Here is a 12,859-nt window from a genome sequence, read left to right on the forward strand (position 1 = left end):
GAATTTGTAATTAAAAAACTTATAGTAAAAACAATAATATATACCCCTTACAACAGTACTCTTCAGCCTATGGGTACTGTATGTTAAACTGTAATTATTATGTGCCTACTGGTGTCTTCAAAAACAGAGAAACACTAACTGATTTGGTTCGTGTTACGTACTAAGATTATCCATATCCAAACAACAACACGCCCGAGGGGGACGGCGCGGGCTGCTTTTGTCTCATTGAGATGGCGAAGCATCTGGAAACCGACAGTCAAGTTAGAGGTTGAGACAGCCCTGAAAGAGTTCCATTCATCAACTTTTGCCTCTTTATTTTGTTTTGTTTTGTTTTTTTTTGACTTCTTGTAGTCATCATCAACAAAAATAATTGATGGTGACTTGATCGATCGTATATTCACATTATTATAGGAATATACGGCGGCCTTGTGTGTTAACTTGGTTGGTCTAAATCTAATCTCACATCCAAAAAGAATGAGCTTCTTCAGCTACTCTGGCTATGATCATAACGCAAACATGACTATTGGTTTTGTTTTTTGAAGTTACTTGAAAAGAAAACAAACAAAGCCATTGTAAGCCAATGACTCAACAAAAAGAAATACATACACATACTAATTATTACAAGCTACACAAAAGGTGGATCCTTGCCGCTCACTATATATTTGGATAGATGGAATAGGAGGGGGTTGAAAGAAATACTGTCAGTTGTGATTTTGGCTGCAGCCCAACGTGTCACATAGTGGGCAGAGATATTTGCATTTCGATTGATTCTTCTAGCCGACCATGTGGTATTAGCTGAAATAGAGTCTATGGTAAATTGATTGTTGAGAAAATTGTCTAATCTTGAGAGATCTGAGGCAATTGCGCGCAGACTATTGGGTTATAAATACTGAAGGGAAAAGTATATCAATTTGGACCAGAAATTAGTAGAATTGCATGCTGGATGAAAATTACTGAAAATTGTTTTTTATTTTCTTTGAATAAATGAGGATTTATTGAGAAAAAAAAAATGACAAAATACAAGGAAAACTTACTCCAGTACTCCTTGACAGGTTGGCACGTAGGAGAGGTATTATAAAGACAAAATACAAGGGAAACCTAGCCACTCAGCTTGTTATCCATGCCTGAGATTCTGAGAATGTTCTCAGAAATGCTCCACATTCTCTTAAATAATCTATATATTGGATCAAACTTATCTCTATAGCTTTATAGAAAAATTAATTATTTGAAAGAACTTCACTTATAACTCCTAATCTTTAATCACTTTTGAAATAAGATATCCAAACTGTATTCTAAAATAATAATTAACTTATACTTTTCTTATAATTGATATCTCCATTTTAAATAGAGAAACACTATATTATGGTTTTCATAATACTATAATAGACTAATTAGGTCTTGACTTTTAGAACTATGACAAATCTAATAAGGAAGGAATCTAACTTTTTATTTTTATTGGACTATAAAATCTACGGAGATATACTCCTTATTGGACTCTAGCACGACATAGAAAATTTCAAATAATTATGATCATATAATTCCCTTTCCCCTAACAATTTCCTTGTCCCCAAGGAGAAATTCTAAAACTAAACTACTATACAATGAAAATCAAATAACAATAATAAAGACTAAAAAGGAAATATCCCAGTAAACAAAGTCCCAACTTTATCTTGGTGCATGTCAGAGACATTTCTTGTAGTTGTTCGGATCATGTGATCTTCTTTCCCCATCAAAATATATATATATATTCGAACGAAAGCCAAACAAAAGCTCTCTTCATTATCTCTCTCGCACCACAATGAACACATGTGACTTTCAGAGATGTGGAGACGTGGCGTGGGTTGATGACGGCATGTTTCGAAGGTTGGGTCAGATGCTTTCTAAATTTGCGGTTGGGGTGGGCTGATCTGCGGCTGGTCAATGTTGGTTTGGTGGGACGCTGGCGCGGATGGATTTTTCGTTCTTCAAAAGCTCTTTTCTTCCTCTTTTTTGTGACGGTGGCAATTGGTGGGGTAGGTGTTATGGGCAATGATTGGCTAGCTTGCTGGAGAGAGGCTTGCTAGAGAGGGGTGTGCTGGAGAATAGTTATCGCCTTTTTAAAAGGTGATCAATAAGTTTATAAGTGAACCATAACTCGACCTATTTAATTAAACGAATTAGACATTTCAACCATAATCCGGCTTTTGTATTTGATTCGTGTCGAGTTTGCAACTCGTGTAAAAAATTATCAACCCTACTTAAATCCAAGTAAAATTTTTGTTAGAATATTAATTAAATAATTAAATTTATCATTTTTTTTTTTTTTATCAATTTAAACTTTTGAAATAAGTGATGATTTAACCTCTTTTTTTTTTTTTTTAATAATGAAAATAAAGTGGGAATGCTAAATCCAAGTGAAATTTTTTGTATGAATTAGTGCAAAGGAGACAAGTCGTGCTCATGTCGGAGGCTAGGCATCTGGGCATGGAGCCGGCTTGTTGATGCCTGCTCTCTTCAGGACAAACCCAAGGTCGTTCCCCATGCATTATATTTATAGCTAAACAACAAAATATTGATGAGTTTACACATATTCTGTTTACAAGGGAGTCATCCACAGTTGTCCCTTTCAAAATCCTTAAGCCTCTATTATTTTATGTTCAAACAAGCCGCAAATAGAGATATTAGCGAGAAACGTACGTACCCACGTCGAGATGATGCGTTTGCAATGATCAATTGAAGTTTGTAATGGTGCATGGAGACAAGACAACTGCTAAAACCCAAATTAAGACAAATATTGTTGGCGTCATCATACAACGCATACGACCCTAAAATACATTGAAAACGATGTAAGATATATGTTGGTTAGGATTGTATATGCGGGTGGATATTAATCGTTCGTATTAATTTGTTATCTGTAATTATCTGCTACCCTCGCACTTGGATTCAGATGTGATTAGTAAAATCACTATCTGCATAAATAGATAGATGCAGATAACGATTTTAAAGTATAGTACTGATCATGTAGTTAATAACCACATATGCATACTCTTTATATATAATATATATTTTATATATATTATATTTAATAAATTCATTAAAACGATGTCGTTCTGCTATTTAATACTAAAATAACGTCGTTTTAGATTAGGTATATGTTATGTTAACATTGGTTTGGTTGACTCTATTTTTTCTCGTGTAAAAACAAATTAAATCAAGCACAAAATACTAAAAATTGGGGCCCTAATTAATAAATATTCAAAGAAGGTCCAAAAGACTAAATAGGCTCATTACCTAATATGTAGATAGCAGGTAATAACATTAATAAACGCATAGATGCAAATAGCAAAAACATGATACGAATATTTTAAAGCGATATCCACATTTTACGAATGTGACTGCAAATATAACAAATAACTACATCCGCATGCACTGTCGGTCACGATCGACTTCTTGCATTTTATATGGATCCGGAGGTTTAATTACTTGAGGTCAAGGTTTAGCTTTTTGCTGCCTCCCGTACGTAGGAGTCATGGCTGAGTCTACCGTCTACGCCCTTCATCTCTGGGTGCCTAGGTATCGACCGTTCCAATCAACTTCAACGCTTAAATCTATCAGTTTAGACAGAGTTATGTTATATTAACTGCTCGTTATTATATGCGTATATATTAACATCTTTTAATTTTAATATGCAACTGATCGATCAACCTTTCTACATTCTTCCGTATATACTCATTACTCAACAAAAGTTGTAATAAAACCCTATATATATATATATATATATATATATATATATATTAATACCACGTAACAAACCTTTTAAACCTGAGTCAAAAAGCTGATCGATTTGGCATTAGCATTGAGAGATTGATATGGCATGCCAGATGACTCTACAATACGTCGTTAATTAGGACGTGTCTCTATTTGTGCTGGCCGGTGGGTAATGTGTATGTCCTAAGAGATATGTTATTCGTACATTATTAATTATGCACTAATGCATAAAATTCTTGGCGACAAGTGTCAAGTGACAACGACTCGTGGATCGATCTTTGATAGTGGCTGAAGGGAGAAATTCTAAACCCTCCCTTCTCCCTTCTTCTCTCTCTCTCTCTCCTCTAGATTCTTCACAATTTTTGTACGGTTTTGATATTCAAAGATTCTTCCCTTAGATGAGCATCTAATCCTTCAACTCTTTCCATTTTATTCCAACCATATTGATTTCAGTATATATATGTAGCTAGTTTATTTTAATTCCACAAACCATGTCTTTTTTTCTTTCTTAATTACATGTTGCGATAAGGTCTTCAAGGGGTAGCTTAATCGGTTGAAGACCACGCTTCATGAAGCGGAGGTCACTAGTTCGAATCCTCTTTTCTCTTTTTTGCATGGACATGTCAAAAAAAAAATACATTACATGTTGCGCCCGTATACATTTGGGTTATGTCTCACTTTAAGATTAGGTACAGCTTACGCTAACAATAACTTCACTATTATTCTACTTGAATGAATATATATATATATATATATACTAGATGGCTTGTATTTCCACAGGCTACTCGATCTCTTTTCTTTTCTTTTTCAATGATTCGCCATACCAACCAGAAGTTACAAATTAATAAAAATTACACATAATATATAATAAAGAATGCAAAAGGAGAGGCTGCGGGTGGTCGATATATATATATATACACACACTAATCGTTCGATAAATATTGGAATCATGCAACTATTAATTTGTTGGAATAACAGGCCTGTTAATTCCAAAAAGTTGGCGACCTTAATCTAAAAGAGGCAACACACTCTTGACTTTTCTAGATATTTAAAACACTCAATATATATATATATATATGTGCGCGCGCGCGCATTTCCTCTCTGCTTTTAGAAGTTCTGAAAAGAAAAATAAAGAGAGATTGAAAAGTATGATAATGGAGAGGCATGATTCATGACTAAGATAATATGCTGCCATTCATATAATATATATAATACCAAGTTGGCCTTGCAAAAGTTTATAGTTATCATATCGTTTAGGCTGAAACATATATACATATGCATACTAAATGGCCCCTCTGTTTAAGGAATTTATAAGCATATATATATATATATGGGTTCATAAAGTCTTAGGCTGGTGATCATAATATATATATACTCATTTATTGTAGGTTTTCTTATAGACTAATGTGACAGTTCATAATTGGTAAAATGATTAAATAAAAATCCGACTTGTCAATCATTTTACTAATTATGAACTACCATGTCAGTTTTTAAGAGGATGAAATTCTAATTTAGGCCCCAAGTTGTTAAGCACAAGATTAATTATCAAGCAAATTATTTAATTGAAAATTCTAATTTAGACCCCAAGTTGTTCAATACAAGATATATTGCCGAGCCAATTATTAATCTAGCTAGTTACCACAATTATCAATACCAAAATTTAACAAAGTAGAAAATAAAATCAACACAAAGATTTTGGCAATAAAGTGAAATCATTTTCAATAACTCTTTAAAAGTTCAACTACTTAGGGGGACAATCAACCCCAAAGGCATTCACTATAGACGACTTATGTTATAAATTGCATGTTCTTACCTACAAAACATTTGTCACTTCGAATACCTAATTGTAACCTCGAAAATTAATGGACTTGTTCACCTCTCGCTGTAGTAGCTCCAGAACCTCTGGCCTACTTTTATAGGAATCACATTCACGAACAAATCTTATTTGCTACAACCCATAACTTTAGTGACCGAAGGTTTTTATATGGTTTGGTTAAAGAAAACTAAGGAGATGAATCAAACATGTTTAGGCTAAAAAAGTGTTTAAGAACCTCTAAAATAACAATAAAAAATAGCATTTGGGTCTTCTGAAAATTGTGGCTTATTAGATGCTTATATAGAGATGTGTAAAATAAGGGTTTTTTTTTAGGTCAAAGTTAGTTAAGTTTAAAACACCCTACGATACCATTAAGGTTTTGAAGTTTAATTGCAAACTGCTCTACCTTGGTCAATCGAGGGATTAATTGACCCTCTTGAGTTTTACTACTAAACTGTTGTGCATCAACTCATTTAATGCTCGATCGATCGAGCCATCTATTGAGCCTATTGGATTTTAGTATGGAACTTGTTACTTTAATTCGATCGACCTTGTCCAAATTTTTAGATTTACATTGACTACTCGTTTTGACCTAGTAATTAAACATCATAATTGAAAACATTTCATCAAATACAAAGTTGTATTCCTTTGAATCAGTTTTCTAACGCCATCAAGGTTGCATTCATTTGATGTCGGAATCAAAAGCATGGTTGTTTTACTCTGACTAAGTATGTGTTGAACTACATTCATAAACTACAATTTTTCATATCTTGAACCAACTTTTACACTGACTTAATCCTTAACTCAACACCAAACATTACAACCGAAAAAACATGTTTTGATACATGAATTTTGCCAACACAAAATTAAAACCTATCACCCCAAGCATTTTCCTTACCTATATATTAAGGATAATTGCACCGTTGGTCCTTGTGGTATGCCATAATTATTTTTCACTCCCTATTGTTTAAAAAGTGCATGCCCCAGTGGCTGGGGGTGGCCAGGCCACCCTCAAAGGGGTGGCTGTGCCACCCCTTCAGCTTTTTTTTTTTTTATTATTATTATTTTTTTTTATTTTTAAAAAAAAAATAAGTATTTTTATTTATTTTTTAATAAATTTATATTTTTTTATTGGCGACACGTGTCACTGACGTGCATTTGACGGAATCTGTTAAAAATTTTAACAGAATTTGACGCCAGTGATCGATTTGTAATTATTGCAAATTACAAGGACCTCCCATGCACTTTTTAAACCATAAGGAGTGAAAAATAATTATGGCATACCACAGAGACCAACGATGTAATTATCCCTATATATTATTCACCATACCATTATATTTGTTTCGAGTGCTACTAAAAGTACTACAACTTTTATTATAAGTCCCTTACAAACTAACGTGGTAGTTCATGTACCACATACCACCTCGGCTATAAAACAATTAAATTTACCTGTCAAATTTTTTTACCTAATTTTTTTCACCCAGATTACACCATGTGGCACTCACGTAAGTCTATTACATGAATTTCTAAGAAAATTATAATACAAAGTATAATAATCCAAACATTTTTTTTTATCTCCAAATTCCAACTAATATTCTTAACACTGTCAATAACATGCAATTTAAGAAAAAATTAAAGTAAAAAAAAAAAAAAAAAAAAAAAATTGGAAACAAATCAGATCGTGATGATTTAACACATAATAGGAGACTAGCTAGTAATGAATACTTTGATAAGTGATCACTTCATTCACTTGCTATAAGAATATATATATATATATAAAACGTCTGTCATGAGATAAAACCAATGCCTTTGCCACATCTGATCCCTATTTTGTCCCCTCACTTCAATCAATGACTAAATAATAATAAAAAATACTTAATATTTTAAGAGTAAATTTACCTTAAATTTTAGAATCCTAGACTCCACCATAAATTTTAGCTGTGATATTCACGTACGGTTACAAGAAAGAAAGAATGTCACTTCAAAACAATTAATAAACAATTACTTCATAATTTCGTAAGTATCAACCATTTGTAAGTCACTAAGTTGTATCTTAGCAAACTCCTCTTCTTCTTTTTTTTTTTTTTTTCTTTTTTTTTGAAGTGCAACAAATGGAACCCATTAAAAAGATGACAATGTTTTCTCCAAATTAGGTTGAAAAAATTTATTTCATATCAATTTATAAAAATTGTCCCGTGTTCCTTAAAAATATGAAAAGTATTACATCATTTCACGAGTGGTCACACCTCCCTCGACAACCAATTAATCGAGTTCTACTAAAGAATTTATGAAAGAGTAATCATCACATTTTATTGATGTGACAGGATTTATTGGTCATTAGATTAGCTCTTGTTAAAAAAATTCAAAGGTTAATAAACCTTGCCACATCAACAAAGTATGATGATGAAGTTGTGTATAACATTTATGTTTATTAAAACAAGAAGTAACAATTAAGGTTGGAAAATATTTGAGAATTGGACCTTTTATTACAATTTTCTTATAAATCGGTTTGACAATTGATAATTGATAAAATGATTAAGAGTCTAATCTTGACAAATCAATCACTCACTAGTCATTTTAAACTAAGATGACACTTAATAATTGGTAAGATGATTAAGACTATATTATTGATGACAAATCAACTACTAACTAATTGTTTTAATAATAGCAATTAATGTCATTATCCAAAAAAAAAAAAGAAAAGAAAAGAGTTATTCTAGAACCACATTTTTATCACTCAATACTAACATGGTAGTCTCAACCAAGGGTTGGTTGACCATCGCTATCAACTTTATGAAATAGTCATTCAATAAAAATGTAATATATAACATGACTCTTTTAATAATTATGAATGTCAGGTCACTAGTAGCACTAATTAATGGAACATTTTTATTTTGGTGGCTACACGCACTTTCACTTTTTCATATTATTTTCAAACTTTTTAAAAGACTTTTAAGCTCACAATTAAATTAAAATTCAATAAAGATTAATTCTGAACGATAGTTTTAAAACCCATCTAATAAAGTTTCAAGTGTAAAAAAGTGGGAGGGTTTAGATTTTTTTTATTTTTGTTTTTGAAGTAAAATGGTCATCTTCCTTCTCGAGAGAATGGTCGAGGTGCTTATGCCACGTAGGCGGTTCTCTCTCTGTCCTCCTACTATATAAACTTTTCATGTCCCTTCTCTAAATTGCACAGACAGTATTCTCATCCCACCCTCTGACTAGATTGTACCAGCAATGGCAGTTTCCGGCTCTCTTTTTAGACCAAACCAATCTCTCTATCTCCACCTGAAAGCTCCAACTACAAATCATAGCTGCAAAAACCAGGTGAACAAATCATATATCATTTTCCTTCCCTGTTCTGTTACCTATTCTTGCCAAAGGGGTTTCATTTCTTGGTAGTTTATAAAGATAATAATGTTTCTCATTTTTCTCTGCCTTTTTTTTTTTTAATCCCTTGTGAAGTTAGTTTAAGATCATTGTTTTGGTGCTTTTTTTTTTTTTTTTGGTGTGGGTATTATTATGATCTCACAACCATGATCATGCATGGTGCAATGGTTGTTGATCGATGATGTGTTCCAACAGTTCTGCTTGAGAGCTTCTGCTAGTGGCTCAGATGGTGAGGAAGGGAAGATGATATGGAGAGAAAAAGATGAATGGAAGATCAATTTCTCGGGCGAAAAACCTGCCACGCCATTGCTGGACACAATCAATTACCCAGCTCACATGAAGAATCTATCTTCACAGGTTTCTTTTCTTTTCTTTTCTTTTCTTTTTTTTTTTCTTTTTTTTTGTAGACGGCTTTCCTTGTTCACAGCCGGCTCAAAAAATTGTCTTTTGTTTTGGTTTTAATTATTGAAAATATTTTTTTCCAGGATCTTGAACGACTAGCTGCAGAGCTTAGAACGGATATTGTATACACAGTATCAAAGACAGGTGGGCATCTGAGTTCAAGCTTAGGAGTGGTGGAGCTAGCAGTGGCTCTGCATCATGTGTTCAACACCCCTGAAGACAAAATCATATGGGATGTGGGGCATCAGGTGAGAAACTTTATTTTCTGAACGAAAACAGCAAAAAAAGAAAAAAGAAAATCGTTTTATTCAGAATAATATTTTGAGAACATTGTGTTTCAACATTGTGAGCTATAGGTTCTAAGCAGTAAATTTTGCAGGCATACCCGCATAAAATTCTTACAGGCAGAAGGTCAAGGATGCACACCATTAGGAAAACTTCTGGGCTTGCAGGGTTTCCTAAAAGGGATGAGAGCATTTATGATGCTTTTGGAGCGGGGCATAGTTCTACAAGCATATCTGCTGGTCTTGGTGAGTTTGGTTCTCGACATTCTTTTCCCCTCCTTTGTATATATGAGATACATAGAAGAAGATTATTGAGTTTAATAATCATACTCTCGTGGCAGGCATGGCAGTTGCAAGGGATCTTTTGGGGAAGAAGAACAATGTCATTTCCGTGATTGGAGATGGAGCCATGACTGCAGGGCAAGCATATGAGGCCATGAACAATGCAGGATATCTTGATGCTAATCTGATCGTTGTACTGAATGACAATAAGCAAGTCTCTTTGCCCACGGCTACTCTTGATGGTCCTGCAACTCCAGTTGGAGCCCTCAGCAGTGCTTTAGCAAAGCTCCAAGCAAGCACCAACTTCCGCAAACTCCGTGAAACCGCAAAAGTAAACCTCTAAGCTTAAATATATGGTGTTGCCTTCCTTTACCAATTCCTTGCATCTCTTCTATAATATCTTGAAAGATAATGACTAGGGCGTTATCTGTTAATAGAGCATCACAAAGCAAATTGGAGGGCAGGCACACCAAGTTGCTGCGAAAGTAGATGAGTACGCAAGGGGTATGGTTAGTGCTTCTGGATCCACTCTCTTCGAGGAGCTCGGATTATATTACATCGGTCCTGTGGACGGGCATAATGTTGAAGATTTAGTCACCATTTTTCAGAAAGTACGAGCAATGCCTGCTCCAGGGCCAGTCCTGATCCACATCGTGACAGAAAAAGGGAAAGGCTATACCCCAGCTGAGGCAGCACCTGACAAAATGCATGGTGAGACTGAATTCAATAACCCGTGGTCTTGTTTTGAGTTCTTAAGAAGGTTCTTACTTCGTTATGCTTCCAGGGGTCGTCAAGTTTGATCCTAAAACAGGCCAGCAATTTAAGACCAAATCCTCTACACTTGCATATACTCAGTACTTCGCTGAATCTCTAATTAAAGAAGCTGAAGTAGACAATAAGATTGTAGCCATCCATGCAGCAATGGGTGGTGGGACTGGCCTCAATTATTTTCAGAAGAAGTTTCCAGATCGCTGCTTTGATGTGGGGATTGCTGAGCAACATGCTGTCACATTTGCGGCTGGCTTGGCCACAGAGGGCCTCAAGCCATTCTGTGCTATCTACTCATCGTTCCTGCAACGCGGGTATGACCAGGTGAGGTGATGAAATAGACAAGGATTGGTTTTCTTTTCAAAATTTTATTGTGTTTTCAGACTTTGATTGCAAAATTTCACACTAATACTTTACAATGGGTATGAAGGTGGTACATGACGTATCTCTTCAAAAACTACCTGTCCGCTTTGCAATGGATCGGGCTGGTTTGGTAGGTGCAGATGGACCGACCCATTGTGGAGCATTTGATATTACATACATGGCTTGCTTGCCTAACATGGTGGTCATGGCTCCATCTGATGAAGCTGAACTGATGCACATGGTTGCCACAGCTGCAGTCATAGATGACAGACCCAGCTGCTTTAGGTTTCCAAGGGGCAATGGTATTGGAGTAGCTCTTCCTCCTAATTACAAAGGAACCCCTCTTGAGGTTAGCGCATAAGTAAATAAATGCTAAATATCTAAAGTGAAGGATGCATACCAAACAAATACACTAAATCTTTTTTCCTTCTTCGAAAACTGAATAGATTGGAAAGGGCAGAATACTGTTGGAAGGCTGCAGAGTTGCTATTTTGGGATATGGTTCTATAGTTCAACAATGTCTGCAAGCAGCAAGCATGCTGAAAGGCAGAGACATCTCTGTGACAGTAGCGGATGCAAGATTTTGTAAACCTTTGGATACAGATCTCATCAAGCGATTGGCCAGTGAGCATGAAATCTTAGTAACAGTTGAAGAGGGTTCAATTGGAGGCTTTGGATCTCATGTATCGCACTACCTAAGCTTGACTGGTATTCTGGATGGACCCCTCAAGGTAATCTTTCTTCAGTGTAGAAATTTCAAGCTCCCTTTTGAGGAAATTCACCTTATGTTCTTTTCTTTGTTTTTTCTGCTCCTAATTCTTCTTAGAGCTTTCTCTGCAGTTGAGAGCAATGGTGCTTCCTGACAGATACATTGACCATGGAGCACCCCAAGATCAGATAGAAGAAGCCGGGCTCTCTGCAAGGCATATCTCAGCAACAATCTTCTCTCTCTTGGGGAGGCCAAAAGAAGCACTGAAAGTGAGCACACGCATGGAATAAAGTTCCTGCCTTTAGAATTTTAGAATTCATTCACATCTTTAGAAGGTATAATTTTAGCTTTCTAGGTGGAGGAGCTTGCGGAGACCAACTCAGAAATGCTCGTTTGGAATACTTCCAAAAAGTGTTTAACAATTCTTGAATCATATCTTCAAATTCCCTCTATCATAAAGCATACCTTGTTCACTAGTCTTTGGGTTAAATATGAATCAATTATGGCGGAATTTTTTTAGCATGTATATAAACTAACCCTGTCGTTATGAAGCTCACATAAAACATGGGAATAATACAAATGGACCAAATAAAGCAAAAATTTTCTTGACATGAACATTCACTAGTGTATCACTGTATCTTACTTTCTCCTGTTTATCTGTTTGTTTTAATTTAAAATGAAGTTATTAGACAGATGAAGAATAAGAAATTACATAAAATAATCTAAAATCATTAACATAGTACATGTTGACTTAATAATTAACTCATGTCTAAATTAAACAGAAGCTTGAATCCTAACCTGTCTCCAATACTGAGAAACACATCCATGTGGATCAATCGTTGGCCAGTGGCTCATGATGTAGCTGAGGATCAATTATAAGTTACAGAATGAATTAGTTGGTGGGCGAATTCTGTGTCAGTTTGATAAATCCCACAAACTGAAGTTCTTGAGAATCTAGATACCAGTAGCCTTATTTCTGCACCCTTAAAGAAAAAACTACGCCTAGCTTTCACTCTGATGATATTATGCCCTATCCTCATCCAAGTCCCTGCAAAACAAATCATGTACCAGGTCCATAACTGAGATCCTTAACTTTTC

The 12,859-nt window shown here is 34.8% G+C and overlaps 1 protein-coding gene across 1 annotated transcript; it reads left to right on the plus strand.

Annotated features, from left to right (window-relative positions):
• The first annotated feature begins 8,734 nt into the window (after positions 1 to 8,734).
• LOC133852777 (probable 1-deoxy-D-xylulose-5-phosphate synthase 2, chloroplastic) lies at positions 8,735 to 12,280 on the plus strand. The gene is made up of 10 exons (XM_062289528.1): positions 8,735 to 8,890; positions 9,149 to 9,310; positions 9,439 to 9,603; positions 9,735 to 9,885; positions 9,981 to 10,252; positions 10,359 to 10,632; positions 10,706 to 11,013; positions 11,120 to 11,401; positions 11,499 to 11,783; positions 11,893 to 12,280. The coding sequence occupies exons 1-10, from the start codon at positions 8,801 to 8,803 to the stop codon at positions 12,049 to 12,051; spliced, it is 2,148 nt and encodes a 715-aa protein (XP_062145512.1). The 5' UTR covers positions 8,735 to 8,800; the 3' UTR covers positions 12,052 to 12,280.
• Positions 12,281 to 12,859: the final 579 nt, after the last annotated feature.

The sequence above is a fragment of the Alnus glutinosa genome, chromosome 12, assembly GCF_958979055.1.
Source record: "Alnus glutinosa chromosome 12, dhAlnGlut1.1, whole genome shotgun sequence".
NCBI lineage: Eukaryota > Viridiplantae > Streptophyta > Magnoliopsida > Fagales > Betulaceae > Alnus > Alnus glutinosa.